The sequence below is a fragment of the Anopheles coustani genome, chromosome 2, assembly GCF_943734705.1.
Source record: "Anopheles coustani chromosome 2, idAnoCousDA_361_x.2, whole genome shotgun sequence".
In the NCBI taxonomy this organism is placed as follows: domain Eukaryota; kingdom Metazoa; phylum Arthropoda; class Insecta; order Diptera; family Culicidae; genus Anopheles; species Anopheles coustani.
The window spans coordinates 41,722,820-41,738,677 of NC_071289.1; the positions used below are offsets into that span (position 1 = coordinate 41,722,820).

General features: G+C 47.6%; 1 protein-coding gene across 1 annotated transcript in view; it reads right to left on the reverse strand.

Annotated features, from left to right (window-relative positions):
- Positions 1 to 15,618, reverse strand: part of LOC131265791 (uncharacterized) — a 62,385-nt gene extending 46,767 nt beyond the window's left edge. The window contains exons 1-5 of the mRNA XM_058268106.1: positions 14,932 to 15,618; positions 13,874 to 13,989; positions 13,419 to 13,614; positions 12,996 to 13,337; positions 12,688 to 12,886 (exon numbers count right to left, since the gene is read on the reverse strand). Of these exons, the coding sequence (XP_058124089.1) occupies positions 12,688 to 12,886; positions 12,996 to 13,337; positions 13,419 to 13,614; positions 13,874 to 13,989; positions 14,932 to 15,618 (1,540 nt within the window). The remainder of the gene's footprint in view (positions 1 to 12,687; positions 12,887 to 12,995; positions 13,338 to 13,418; positions 13,615 to 13,873; positions 13,990 to 14,931) is intronic.
- Positions 15,619 to 15,858: the final 240 nt, after the last annotated feature.

The window sequence follows — 15,858 nt, forward strand, 5'->3', positions numbered from 1 at the left end:
ACCCCAGGGAGCGGGTGAAGGAAAGTGTTGGGAAAAAGGTACCACCACAAAACGCACACGTTTTCGCAAAATGGAAACATATTTCTCATACTTTATCTTACCCCTCTCCCCTCCGCGCGCCCCATACGCTTGGCCGATGGCTCTCATGCATCAAACCTCCTTAACCCGTTGCGCGTTGCGGGCCATCCGGGGGGGCTTTTTTGGAGAAGACACTTCGCTCTTCTTCCGACTCGCATGTCTTCACCAGATGGGAATGGGGGAGGTGGCCAGCATCTTTTCCGTACGATTCGGACAAAAACTTTAACCCACCCCAGCGGAGGGAGGCAGGGGTTGTTGGATTAAGCTGGAGGGAAGAGCCTCCGATGGTCCAGCGATGGTTCCCATAATGTAGGCAACTCATAAATAAAACCCAACCCGATGTGTACGATGCTTTTCGTTTGGCTAAATGCTGCCGAATGGGGCCCGGGGTTCCGATGTAACGCTCTTCGGGCGTCGGTACTGATGGACCCTTTGCGCTTTTAAAATACATGATGTTGCCATGAGCTTCCCGCCACCGACCCGACCGGCCCTACCGTCCGCGCAACGGGACGTCACCAAGCCATCTGCTTATCAGATTTGTTGCCCCGCATTCCGTGTCCAAGGAGGTGGCCCACGGGTTGCTCTATGTGTGCGGGGATGGATTGTAAGTGGCTCGCACAACTTGCTAACGACCTCTGGACTACGAGCTGGAGTTGATGAAGATGGAAGGACGCTGTTGCAGTGGCTTCCGAAAAAGAACCTTATCTAAACAGAACGGACCCAAACCATCCGTTCGCCGTGTGCCGGCGCGAGGTAGGGGTGGAGGCGGATCGGCCGGGGTAGGGGTTTTAATGAAAAGTCTCACTTCTGCCGAGTGGTTCGAGAATGTAATAATTATAATGTAAGAAGGATGGTGTATGCAAATAGGCGATAGTGCCTTTACCCAAGATTGTTTTCGTTGGGGGGGAGAGGGGGGGGGGGGGTTGTAGTTTGGGACTTGTTTGAACATCAAGTGTATGCTATACTTTGGTATTGAAGAGGAGGTTTACTGTATCCTTCACAACAGTTGTTGCGAAGAAACTAAGTTCTGAAAGGAGAAAAATAAGTTTGCCTTCGTAAACCTTTTTTTGTAAATATGTAAAAAAAACCTTTGTAAAGGCTACCAAACTTTGATTGTTGGGTAGCGTTGTAATTAACAGTCTAAAGATTATAACAATAAATCATAAGAAAAATATTTCAAAGGAATGCTTCTTTCTGTGAATAAGTGAAAATTTAAACAGTAAAAACGTTTATCAAAACGATAATTGTTTCAAAAAAGAATCTTCTGAAGTATTTTTAAACGATAAGCAACATTTTAAATACTTTTTTTTTATTGAGATGAAAAGTTGCTAAATTTTCTTTACCAAACCAGGAATTGTTTTTCGAAGAAGATTTATATAAAAAAGAAGGAGTAAAACGAGTATCCGCCAGGGACAGTTGTTTAAGAAACACCTCATAATCAGGGATGTAATCGCTCTCTAAATGATTGAAAATGCGTCCTAAAGCACAACAACCGATCTATCGAGTGAAAAATTACCAAGAAAAAAAAGCCGAAACACCCCAAACCGTGGGGGTGGGATTGGGAGCCGCCCGTTTCTAATGCTCATTAGGTTGCATGGTGTGTTGGCACGGAGCAGTGCCATCGCACGGTGGCCGGGATAGGATGGCCCCATTTTATGGGCTACAAAATTAGCACACGACAGTAAAAAAAAACGCCGCCGGGCGCCATTACACCATATCAAATATCATTAAATGGAAAATTAATACAAATGAAGTACACCGCACCAACACCACCACGACGCCCCAGTGTGTCGTCCTAGTGCGGGGTTGTCGGTGGTGGACCATCACATTACTGTCACCTAACCATGGCCATGCATGGGTGTAATCACACACATACACACACACAGACAAACATATACCCGGTAGTAGAGGATGTTAGAAGGAAAACCTATTTTTCGCCTAGTAGCACCCCTACCGATTGGCTTCCGACTGGGTGAAGGATGGTGGTAGATGATGGAGCCGAGAGAGGGAGAGGGGAAGATGCTCGTTGGGGGGTAGTTTTATGTTTCCGGCCGAACGAACGTCAATGCAGGGAGGCAAAAGCGGGTGTGCAAAAGAGTGCGTCGGTGGGATGGATGCAAAACCGTAGCGCAATAAACAACTCATATTTCCATACCCTCCTACGTGTACGTGTACTTGTAAGTGTGTTTACACACACACACACCCTGAACTATCGTCGCCAACCTCGGAGGCATTTAAATCATGGGCACAAAACATAATTGCCATTGCTCCCAACTTTTTCCAGCGCGATCCCGGAGTTGTCGCTCACTGTCGACGTCAATTGAGACCCGAGCTTTACACAAACACACACCCAGATACCTTTTAGCCTGCTGAAACGTTTGGAGTAAGCGTGGGCGGCATCGGGCAAATACTGTATGTACTCCGTAAGGGGACTTAAAGTCCTGTCCAAAATGAAAAGGATTGACTTTCGATCTACATGTGCCCAGATGATGGCGTTACCACCACCACCATCATCGCCGTCATTTGAGTTGGTTTCGTAGGGGGCTCGCAATTAAATAGAAAACGATATTAAAATTTGCCCTCCCATAGTGCCACCGACACCACCCCCTTGGGCGCCTTAGTGTCTGCACCGCCATTAAAGTATGGACGTGGGAGTAGCTTTTAATAATATTAATAACATCGAACGCGCACACACGCACGCTGGCTGGTCGAGGTCGGCACCGCTATCAGTAATGATAATATTAACAGTACTAATAGTAATGCTAATAGCACCTCACATCTCTAATAACGCCGCGGGTGTCGTTGGGCCGGAGGGTGGCGCCCGGGGGAGGGAAGGGTGCAGATTCCGATCGTGGCATTAATTTTCGACGGGCGGCTGATAATCATATTGCCATTTGCTGCCACCGGGAAGCCTATACCCAACCTCCCGGCATGTCCCCCACCCCCATCGTTTTCCCTTTTTTAAGTGAAGACAAATAATAAACCAATCTAATGCTAGTGTTGTTGTGGATTGGCAAATGAAACCCAACTCACAGCCGGCCGCGCACTCGTGGGTGGTTTCGGAATTGGGTGTATGTTTTCGTTGGAGCTTAGAACGTGTTGGCCGCTTTCCACTGCCATCCCTACTCGCTACCCCGATTGGGAAGAGTTGGCGAACAATAAATACCTTAAAATAGCTTCCACGCGGTACGTGAATCATTACTGGGAGCGCAATTTTGTGAGTGCGGAAAATACCATCGAGATCAACTGGCTAATGTGAGGGGGATCCCTCGCCCGCACACTTTATGTATTTTAGACTCCATTCTCACCCTTGCTGGTGGGGTGAAAATAAAATGATTTGCTTACAAAGGCATTACAGGATGATTAAAATTATTATTTCCAATCAAGCGTTCGGAACATTTTCTCTCCAGAATCTGATGCGCAATAGGTTCGGGTGAATCCCTACAGAATGACGGTGAGGTTTGGAAAGTATGTTACACACTTTGCCTTGAAATAGTTTTCGCGAACGCCCATTCATTTGAAAGCAGTTTGCTATCGTTTCATTTTTTGATGCGTAATAATGGCGCCGATAATGGAGTTCGCCATGTCTACCAAACACACACACACGATTGGGTGCTTTCTGTGTAATGGCAAGGTACGAACGGGACGACCAGGTGAAAAAAGGCCACCCGATAAGCATTGTTTAGGAAGGAGGAATTCACATTAGCAACTCCATCCTCGACTCTCTACAATTCCGAGGGACGCATTTACGCGTGGTTAAAAATGGTGTGAAAATAGATCACCCCTTTTGTATGTCCGAGTGTATGTGCGTGTGTTTGGGTGGTGAGTGTTTGGTTGTCGATGGAAAAGGTTTTTTTTACTGCCGCGAGCGATTCAGGGCGCCCGACAACGCAAATAATAATTGACACTAATGGAAAACGGGTCCGATTTCAAATTATTCTAAACTAATTTCATTGCATCCTGGCGACAGGGAAACCGCTTTTCGAACGGTGGGAGAAATGTGGCCGGCGCCAGGAATTTACATAAAACTGTTAGCGTGTTCTCTCATGCGATTCTAAACCGTTGGCTTGTTATTGAGTTATTCACTTTCCTAATCGGTATTTTCGTTAAATGGTCAAGGGATGTAAGTTTAAAGTATATCAAGAATGTTGCAGCATTTTGTTCAATGTTTTATTGACACATACGCTAATTTTAAATTTTTTTGTTGCATTTAATACATCAAGCCGCGTAAAACGGTAAAGGATGAAAAACAAACTAATAAAGAACTTGTTTGATGTCAAACAAAATATTCACATTGAATAAAACAAATACAATAAATTAAATCACACTGCGTAATCATGCCTCGCACAAAATAAGCTCGATTATGTAACACCATTCGAGCTAGAACGTGCAGATAAAACCCTCGCCGGCACATCTTTACGTAACCCCATCTTCCGGGGCGCCGTTACACAAGGAGGTAAGCATGTCCCTGAACATTATCCCGGCCCAGGGCGCAAGCATTCACAATTACCGAGAGCGGCGTTAGTTGTAAGGATTCATGCTTACACTTTTCCATCGCCCACGCAACGGGTTGTGGCATACTTTTCCGGCACACAGAAGGTCAGCTGAAGGGAGGATTTAAAAATATAGTTCCCCTCTCGGGTGGCCAACAAATGGTCAACTGTTCGCAAGCGTTAGGTTTGTTTTTTTTTCCGTTGTGCAACTCCGCGCCACTCGTCAATCCTTTGCCACCAAGTAGCGCCGCGTGTAAGGTCAGCGCCGGTTTTCTATTGATGAAACAAAGTATGATAAACTTCGAAAAGTAGTCGAGGAATCACATAACGGACGAACGGGGTGGAATTGTGTACCTCTATGCTTATCTGCTGCTTATAACCAGCTTAATTTCCCCACACATATGAGATGCACCATAACAAACGTTGGGTCAGAAAATCTTCTGCTAGTTGGATTGTTATTTTTTCTTAGTGGAAAAACAAACGTAACTCGTCGACAGCCATCTTCGCAAATCGACCACTTGGAGACACAGTTAAAAGCTATGGCGCCTTAAACTTTTGTTGTTGAATAAAATTTGATTCCACTGCATTGTGCCCCTTCCCGATCATGTTTTCCTCCGGAGGGAAATTTCTCTACACTTCAAAAAGCATAGGAAAAGATGTGTTTGTACGACGGGACGGAAATGCGTGCCCACCCTCCTCGTGGATTGCCGGCCTTTTGTCCATTTCTAATGGCAGGGCAAAACTTACGAGAAAGAAAAAAAAAACTAACGAGGCAAAGAAAGAAAAAACTACACTCACACATACACTCGCACCCAGCGGGATGCTTAACTGGACGTTGGATAAAAAAAGCCGGGGGTGAAGATTGAAAAATCGTTTGCATAATCCACCTCCACGCGGCGGGGTTCTCCGTTTCCCCAGGAGGCTCCCAAATAGGGTGGACTACACACACACACACACACACACACACACACACACACACACACACACACACACACACATTCTGATACAATGGAATTCGTTTGGTCATCCCGTGTCTGTTCGGGTAAAGAGGAAAAGGAACATAGGAGTGTGGAGGTAAGCAATGGTAACCTTCCGGGGACTAGAAGGACACCACTTTTTATTGCTCCAAACTGTCCATTACCAACACAAACAAATCACTAAAGGCACACTAGTAGTTCGCTGGCTGGATAGAGGTGGTGAGGAAAGCCTCAACAACCAACCCCTCGGGCGACGCCGGTCCGAAGGCAATTGGCCGACACCCTTTCCCCGGGTTTTCCGGCAGTCTCCGTCCCGGACAGCGACAAACAGTACGACGGACAAAGAAATGAACGCAGAACCGGGAACGGGGTTGATATGTGATATTCAATTCCTTACACCGAGCACCTTCCCAACCCATCCGCAAGGGTTTGCTGCTTTCAACTACCATCCCTCGGTGTTCAAACTGTTTTCCTATTTTCCATTCGCCAGAATCGGAGCGGGAGTTCCGTCTCGCTTTTCAGCACTCCTGTTGAGAGTTAGAAATGCTCAACTGCTTGAAAGGAGACATGAGAATTATACATGTAGTTTTTTTCCTTTTAAAAAATACCATTTTCCGGAGATTTCGTCATCGTATCCCCTTCCTTCTCGGGGAAAAGCATTCGCAGTGAAACCGTTCGGGAAGACGTGAAACCGGAATCGACTCGCATCGGACATAAACAGAACCCAAAGATCAGATGGACGCACTTCTCTCGACTCCCTCCAGCAACGTCGTCTCGCCCGGTTGCGGCAGGCAAATCTATTCATATACAAATAGACATTTGAAACGAGTGTCGGCACAAACAAAAATGTACCATTCCGGGGGTGCGAACGCGGGGTCTGGAGGTGAGGTGGGTGTCTAAAAAAACATTCATTCTTGCACAAAAACTGGCCGTCTCGAGCGAACAAATAAATCGGACACTCATAACCTTCCATCCTTCCGTCTCGGGGTGACACGTATCCCTTTTTTCCACCTCGCCCTTTGCAAGGACGAGCGACTCGGGGGAGAGGAAAAATCAAACAACGATCTACTATTTCTCACACACATACACACACATGCACGCTTATTTTCGCAAGGATGGTGTCTTTTTTTCGCATCTCACCTCACCCAGAGAGAGGGGAGAGCGCCAGAGGGAGGCCCTGGGAGTCCGAGCACGTGGTCAGCGTACGAGTTGGAAGATATCCTTCCACATGGCAGCACCCGAACGCTTCGAGGAAAAACACGATAAACGATGGGCGAAAGTGAAGAATGTGTGTGCAGATCGATAAGTGGACATGTGCTGTGGAGATCCCCCCCTCTCCCGGGGGGAAGGATGGAACGAGCCAAGCGGGTGAGCGTTTTCGGACAGACACAAGCGAATTTATGGCCGAACGAGCGTCGAAGAATGAAAAACTGCCCCATCGGAAAAGGATGGAGACCCCTTTTTACTTACCCCGCTTTGCGCTCCGTGCTTTCCATGGAGGGAAAACATGACTGAGGGGGGAGGGAGTTGGTGTGGAGCGGAAGGGGCACTTTCTCCTTGGTGCCGTAAGGGCTGCTTTTTCTTTTCCCTCCCGAAGCGCTTGCACACATTCTTGGTAACGTCTTTCTTTCGCATGGGAAAAACTCACTCGCAAACGGGGGAAAAAGGTTCGGGCGGGGGCAACAAAAGTAGGAGCAAGGAAAAACCTCGAGCATCTCGTACCTTCGGGCCTGGTGGAATGGTCAGCGTGTCGGCAACATGGAAGCAGTACAGTTGAACGCAATTGCGCAGACAAAGAAACGAAGATAACGGCATAACTGTCCGTTCCGTTTCTCCGAAGAAATCAGGCGAAGAGATCAACCCCCCTTACCACATACGTACGATTCGTTCAATGGGCGAAAGCGGGGAGGAGAGAAGGGTATGCCAAACAACATTTCCCCATACTGCCACCTCCTTCCACGTCTTCACTTTTGGTAGAGGAAAATGTGTGGAGCTGCAAAGATTTGCGCTGCGAGATAAGGTGCCAAGAAGAAGACCATGAATGGAGGTGGAACTCCTTGCGGGCAAGGATGGGCCGGAGGGTGAAGGTGTCGCGCACGGAAGGGTCGTACTGGCCGAAATAAAAATAAAATAAAAAGGATAACAAGAAATCAGCACCGGCATTGCTGATGATGAAAGAGTGCTGCTTCGGCTCGAAGGCTTGGAGCCTACGGACATTTGGGGCGTCCGAGTGGTTCCGGTTTTTCCACCCGCCCACCCTCTCGACACTCGGCTTGAGTGTATGCGTTTTATTTCTTTGTGCAATACTAAACGGAATTTACTGTTCGATGATGGGGTTTTGTTGGCATGAAACGGAAAATATTAATAATATGGAAATATTTACAACAGTTGTCGTGGTCGTAGGAAAATTTGTAAAATTTCCAACCTACAAACTGTGCCCAACACTTGGTAGCTTACTGAACAACAATTGCTTCGCCACTGTGAAGAATGTGGCATTGCAGATGGTTTACCGTCTTAGTACTTTCCACGCTACAGTTGTGTTTGTGACGGGCGAATAATATGTTTCTTTCCAGTTGAAGGAAAAGCCCCATTTTCGTCCCTCTTTCTCGCACGCACCTCCATGTGGGAAAAGGGTGTCGGGAAGTGTGGGGCCGGATAAATTCAAAAACTGTACCACTCCGTCTGTCCTTACTCGTTCTTCGACTCTCCGCCTTCGACGACTCGGGCGTGCTTGTTTGTTTGTTTAGTACGTGTGTGGGTGGCAAAAGGATGAAGGATGGTCGGGTAGGCTCGGACTGTCCGAAATGAGTGAGAAACGGGTGTGTGTGTGTGTGTGTGTCCGGCCCCGTTACCCGGTTGCTTTTCTTCCGCTTTGCAAAGGGGGTGAGGTTTTGGGCATTTGTTAGCTTCATTTGGCCGACCTCGAGAGCCTTCGGTATTTTGGGTTTTCCGTGTTCGAGTGTGTGCTGTTTTCCGATTTCCTTCCCTTGGCGGCCAGGCAAGCCAGGGGTATGGGTTGCGTCCCGCTGATCAAATGGATATTGAGTTGCGTGTTTGTGGATACATAAATATATTTTCATTTTAATGCAAAATGTCTTTTCCGCCCTTTTTATCGAGCATTTTTCAAACGGATCTGACGCATTTTCTTTCGCCACAATGTGTGCCCGGTTTGATGTGTTTGTAGTGCGGCAGGCAAGCGAATGAAAATGTATCGAAAAGGGTGCCACTGAGAGAAATTTTTTGCCAGTATTGAATGTGCTCGAACATGTATTATTTTCATTTGCTGGAATATGTCAAAATAATTCAATAATTATTTTATTTTTAAAAATCGGGTAAGTTTTCCGATCATCTTCAAATCAAACCACCTCTTTTCGATCATTCAACAAGAAAAGACAAAGCCCAAAAATAATGTCCTTTCTTTCAGCAATAGAACGGCCGCACATTATCAGCTGAGTGGCTTAGCTGTCATTATCCTTCCTTAGTTTTCCTACGTGAACGTACATCATGTGCCCGCTTTTCCCCCTCGAATCATAACATCCGAGAAGCAGAAAAAATGGGGAATGAATGTCAGGTTCACGCCCGTCCGCCCGAACCGACATTTATCAAATTTGCTTAATCTACCTATCAAGAAGGTTACGCGTCGATCTCTTCCCTCCCTCGTCCCACCCCTCCAGCGTGGAAGGAAAAATAAGTACCCTCCAGCACTTGCGGACGGCCGTCATTCCGGTCCGTCTTCTCGCCGTGGTTTGCAAAGCGTGGCGTGGAGTACCGCAAAATGCCGCATATAATCCCCTCATTAGGCGCCGAACTTAATTTGCGACCGCCAGCCCGGATTCCTTCCGTTCACGGGGGAGAAGTTGTTTTAAAGTGAACAAGCGAAAGAAAAAAAAGGTCCACCGAGGGAGAGGAAAATGATAACACAGTTGAGAGAAAAAAAACGAATGGTGGGGAAGAATTCCGGCTCATTTTCCCGACCACGAGTCATTTGCGGACTCGGTGGTTTCGTTTTTGCATTCTGTTTTTCTTAAGTGAAAAGAACCTCAATCAAAGTAGAATAGAGTAACGTTGGGGATGAAGTGAAGAAAGGAAAAAATACTATCCCAGCCACGATGAAAAGGATAACGATGACGCCTCGGTCCGTGCGAGCGCAATGTCGAAGGTTAAAGCGTAACGAGATAGGGGTGGAACGTTTGAAATTATCCGCAAGCAATTACTTAACCGCAACCTGCGAGCTGTGTGGTTTCTGATGTGAGTGAGGGTCGTTTTAAAATGTTTTCATTACTTTTTATGCTTTTCATGATGTTTGAAACATGAAGCATAAGCTAGTGAGATATAAATAGGTAGTTATTAGCGAAATAAATTCTTCTTTGGTTGTGACATCTTGTATGTTCTTTAGTTTGATTTCAATTTTCCAAGTCAAAATGTTCAACCAACAATTATTTTAAAAAATTAGCTCATTATTTTTGCAGAAGAAATCATTTCTATAGGAATATTTTGCTTTCCCATTGTCACGTACGGGCAACAATCACTACCGCTTTCTCCTCCGACTCAAGATGGTCCCGAAAAGTATTTATTACTGTCAATGGAATGATACCGTTGTTATGGGTTGTGGACGGATAAAAAAGCGAACCGTAGGCATGGGACTCCCGGTTCGCCAGAGATGAAGATCATGATAACGATGATACCGGATGGTGAAGTTTTCCCTTTTTTATACCGCGAAAGAACCGTACCCCAAACCTCTGAATAGTAAATCGGAATGAATTTCATATCATCCGCTTTCCGTTTGATAGTGGCATCGAGGCGATGAAAGGAAAACAACACACGCACACACACACAAACACAATCCACGAGGAAGATATCCTGCGCCGGCATAATTTTCAATCCGGGTTGAAGAGGGAGTGCGAAAAATTATTATCATTTTTTCCAACCGGGGAATTCTTACGAGCTCAAAATTCCACTGTTTACGTTCCGGACTGTTGCGGAATGGGGAGAGCAAAAAATTGCGGAACCGGACACCGGATGCAAGTGGTATCACAGTGCTGTGTTACATAAACAACATACATTTAATTTTATGTGAAATTTTTCTCCCCCCCTTAAGCCGACCGACCGACCGACAGCTGGTGTCTGCCGGACGCTCGAAGCGAAAAAGGGTTTATTCTGGGGTTTCCTTTGACTTTTCTTTTTCTTTTAATTTTTCTCTCTGTCCAACCGAAGGTGGAGACAGCGTGGCTGGAGGCAACGCAACTGCGTAACTGCAGGAAAAACGAAACAACCACATTAACATCAGTACCAACAATGGATCTCCTTTTTCCCATCCCATGGGTTTCCACTTGAATGTGTTCCTCGATTTTCCATCGAACCCCCTTCCGAACGGAGCCCGGTCCCGTCGGTTCGGTCGCCTTGACCACCGAAGGAGCACCGAAGGAGCAATGAGCTGGATGAAAACGGAAAAGATTTTTCATTGGGAACCGGAGCCAGTTCTTTTTATCCTTGTTGTTGCTTCTTCACATTTGGAAAACTCTCCGGAAAGGATTGCCGATACCGAAGGGCACCGCATCGGCGGAGGGTGGAGTGTGGTGTGCGGTGGGCGGCATTTGCTCGTCCCGGTATTTTCGATTGAATGTTTTTCTTATCTCCTTTCCTTTAGAATTCCTTATGAACTCTGCACCCGAACCGAGAAATGGCCGGCCGTTCGTCCGGTAGCAGCTGTCTTCGAGGACCTTCGAGGTCCTTTGCATTTTCTTCCCCTTTTGTCCTTGACGGAGTGGGGGGAATGGGGGAGGGGAGCGGGTCTGGCACGCACGGGAGGGATAAAAAGGGTCCGGCAGCACTACTAAACATCCTGCTGGCCAAATTCAAGATGCGTGTATTTGTTTGTTTGTTTTTGCTCTCTGGCGCCTGCTTTACCGCAGTCGCTTGGTGAAGGACACGAAAAGAAAAATATCCTGCCCAGGCGATGCCGGGAAAGACAGTGGACGGACGGGCAGGTGAAAAAAAAAAAATCGGACACAAACAACAACACACCACGTGAGAAAAGTACATACGCTCGGATGTATGTATGTAGGTTTGGGTTCGACCGAATGTATACTTGTGCGTGTTTGTCTGTTGCGGTTGTGTTTGTGTGTGGCCACTGTGCAGCCACTTCCGTTCGCTATCTCGCATCCTGTGAGAAAGAAAAAAAAGTCGGACGGAATCCATGTAAGGACACTTTTTTCGTCCTTCGTCTCATTTTCCATTCAGGAAAAAAAATGTCTCCATCCGCTTTACAGTAAGTTTCCCGGCTACTCCTGCCACCTCCGTACACTCTTTCCGGAGCCATTAAATTGTGTGAAAATTGTGTCTCCACCATCGCGGGAGAGGCTGGAGTGCCAGACTAACAGGCACCGGAAGTGTGGCGCAGGTATTTTATAATAAAAAGGGTCACACCGATCGTAAGTATTACACCGGAAACCGCCAGCTTCACCGGTGTTTGGGAACATTTTTGTGTGATTTTTATTTTACGATAAGCTGTACAGCCTCCTACAATGACGGAATAATATTCAGATACAAGCTCAATGTGTGAATTTGTTTTGAATTGAAATCTGTAAAAAATCTACAATTACCAAATCCGACTCAATGGATAAAAACAGGTTTTACTTGTGGAAGAAAAAGTTATACATATCTATAGCATTTAACGATATTAACACGACCAATTATCACCGGATGAATTTATAATTTCAAAAAGTAGAATCAATCAAATAAAGGATATTTAACATCAAATTCTTTACTAATTTAAAAATAAATTTAGACAAAAGAAGGGATACAACCAAATTGTTGAACTAAAAATAAGTGCAGTTAAAAGCCAATGTAACAAAGAATGATCAAACGATCTGAACGATCAACGAACAACAAAACAATCAAGGATCAAAGAAAAAATATTAGTAGCTATCCGACCTCGGGGTCAGAAAGGGACCTGATTATCGATGAATTACCAAACAGAATATAAAAAGGGGATCAGAATTATTAGAGGTTGGTAGTAGAAGTATTAATGCAATTACGGGGCACACATTGGCTACGCGAAACAAACCGCCGGTGGAACAACATGTTCCACAACGCGGCGCACAAAATTGTACGGTGGAAGCAAGAGAACGGGTACTCACCGAAGTTGTCGCCGATTCCGGACGGTCCCGGTATTAGCCCGGGGATACCCTGCAGCCCAAGGAAGGGGAAGGACGGCCGGGTGTGCTCGAGGTTGCCGTTCAGCTCGTCGTCCTCGCCGTGGTCGGATGCGCCATTGTCGCTGCTGTTCGAGTCGTCACCACTAGCCGCGGCCTGTAGCGAGATCAGATCGGGATGTTTCTAGTGTAGAGAGGAGTAGAGAGTTGTTTCGAGAGTGGTGACGCGCGTTACGAGAGGAGGGAGAACCGTGGCGGTGGGGTCGTCCATCCTTGGCGCGTCGGCAGCTTACCGAAGGTACGGTTAGGGTTGGGCCTCCCTCGAGCGCTTGGCCGAGGAGGGACTCGCGCAGCTCGAGGCTCCGGTCCCGCTCGCGGTGGTGATGGTGGTGGTGCAGGTCGTGCTCGGAGGAGGTGCTACGGTGATGGTGGTGGTGGTCCTTGCTCTTGTCCTTCGAGCGGTCGCGTTCGCGCGTCAGCGGATGCTGCCCGATCGGCAGCAGATCGAGCGGGATCGGATCGTCCGGGCTGAGGCCGTGCTGCTTGCGGTACAGCTCGGAGCTCTTGGTACGCTTCTGGGGCGGTGGGGCGGTGTTGTTATCCTCCGGCAGCTCCCATGGTAACGACGTGGAAGTCTGCAGCGCAAGAGGGTAAGAGAGGATGGAAGAAATGGTTAGTCACGATGGGGGTTCGTCGCTTGCGGACGGCTGTATTACGGGTGATGCCTTCAGCTCCTGGACAGCAGGTGTCGATAATGACGAGTTCAGCATGGACGAGTTGGCCGACGTACGGCCGCCGGTCGGGTTGCCGGTGGTCACATCTGCCAGACCGCGCACTTGCAGCAACTGGGCCGTTTTGAGGAAGTCGCTTAATTGATCCTGTCCGATGTGTACCTCGCCGTTGTACATAAATCTGTGTGCGAGGGATCCCGCCCCAGGCGTGGCAAAGAAAGTGCACGGAAAGGAGGGAGGGGAGAAGAGGATTAATTAGTGATCGTAGTTGGGTGCGCTGTCGTCACCCCGTTGCGGGTTTACGGCAACATTTTGTGGCGCTGAACGGCCCTACTTGGACCCTTCTGTAAACACCATAAATCCCTCGGACGTCCGCTTTCGGTTCGGCGGCTTTCGGTCGCCAAAAACCTACACACCCCCGGCCCGATGGTGGAACTTACCGTAGCAAATTTTCGATATCCTCCGAGCGCACGTCACGCAGGATGACAATCGGATGCTCGCAGGGATTCGCCTTCAGCAGCTTGCGAAAGTAGGGACTACACGCGCTCAGCACGACCTGGAAGGAAACGCCGAACGGAAGAGGCAAGTGAGTGAGAGATTAATGGGATCGGTGTTTTGTTTGTGGAACCGTAGAACACCAACACAAACGTTTCGTAGCGACTCCCTTTCGAATGGCAAACAAAAAAAAACAAAGTAAAACACACAACACAAGAACAGAACACACAGCGGTTTCGATCCGTAGTTCCGCTGGCTAGTTAATGTCCCCGGACCTTCGTTACAGGGAACACGGGCCGGCTCAACTTGAAACTCGTCAGAGCGGATGCTAATTTTGATTTAACTCGTTCCGACAGGGCGACAGACGGGCGACGCCAGTAGGTGTCCGGCAAGCGGACAATCATCGTCGGCAGGATTTATCTAATGATAGCCATTTAAGAGATTCCCCCGCCTTGACGATGACAGAAGCTAGGAATGGATGTCCACACCGGCGGTAGATCTATGGCGTGAATTACGGACGAAATTCGAACGATTATTCTGGATGCCATCTTTCGATTCGATTCGGTGACAAGTGGAAGTAATGATTGAGGTGTGTTACTTGAATTGTCAGCAATAACTAAACGATGACAGGTTGGATTGAAGATTTTTCTTCGTTTTGTTTTAGGTACGATTAAATCTTTGTATAAAAATCTCATTGGAGGTATCGAAACTCCACAGGAAGATCTTATTGAAGCAAGTTACTCAAAATATTATACAATGATAGAAAACAAACTGCCTCATGAATACATTTTCATTATTTCCATTACTGATTGGGTAAAGGGTTTTCTTTTGTAATGCGTTGAGCTATTTCAGATAAAGCTGGATCCGAACCTAAATAACAAAATTAGTATTTTCATGCCTGACATGATGGTACTGACATAAAAAGTATCAAAAGTAAATCAAAAATTGAATTTCTCCGAGATAGAGTAAATGTAAATATCGAAAGGTAAAATCTGAGACAAACCTTGTGCGCCGTGAAGGATCGCGAGTCGCAGGCAATGGTGACATCGACAAAGTCCTCCTCGTCACGCAGGTGCCGGAAAGATGAGAGAATGGACGACTGAAAGTCGTTCCACTTGAGGGCGTACTGCTGCTCCGAGGGCGTCGGTGAAACCCCGCGGAGTCGGTTTTGTAACGAATGTTGATGGTGCTGTTGCTGCTGTGACGGTTGCAGATTGGACTGTTGCTGGTGCTGCGATGACTGATGATGATCTTGCCGTTGCTGCTGGTGCTGCTGTTGGTGTTGCTGCTGCTGCTGCTGCTGATCTCGCAGATGGAGATCCATTTTGCTTTCGCTCAGTGACATGGTGCGGTTTTTGCTGTTTCCGTTGCTGCTGCCACCGTTGTTGCTGTTGTTGCTGGGGCCGTTGTTGGTGCTGCCGTTGGCGTTGACGCCGAGGGCACCGGAGGCGCCACCGAGCAGTGCGAGATGGGCCGCCCCGAGTCCGCTCGTGCTCGTGCCGTTCGTGCTGTTCTGCTGCTGGTGCTGCGGGCTGGTGTCGGTTGTATGCAACGGCTGCGGCTGCTGGTGTTGAGTGTCGTTCATTCTGAACCGCGTGGCGGGCGTGCTAGTCGTGGCACGGCTGCAGGATGTTGCAGGGAACCGTCCCAAGTTCTCACTCTGCTGGGCTACGACAGTCGCTGTCGTCATTCAATGCATCGAGTTTCGGGTTGGGCTAGCTATGCCACTCCACAAAGACACACGTTGCTGAAGCCGGGCGGTTGTTGTCGAAATTAAATCGAAACAAAACAAACCGGGAGCTGGGGAACCCCCTCGCTTAGAGCAGTTGATGACCCGTTCCTACGGCTGTGAGATCATGCAGAACGTCGTCATCCCGCGGGATGGAAGGCTCAAAAGAGTCCTTGAAAAGGGGAGGATTTTCTTTGCTTC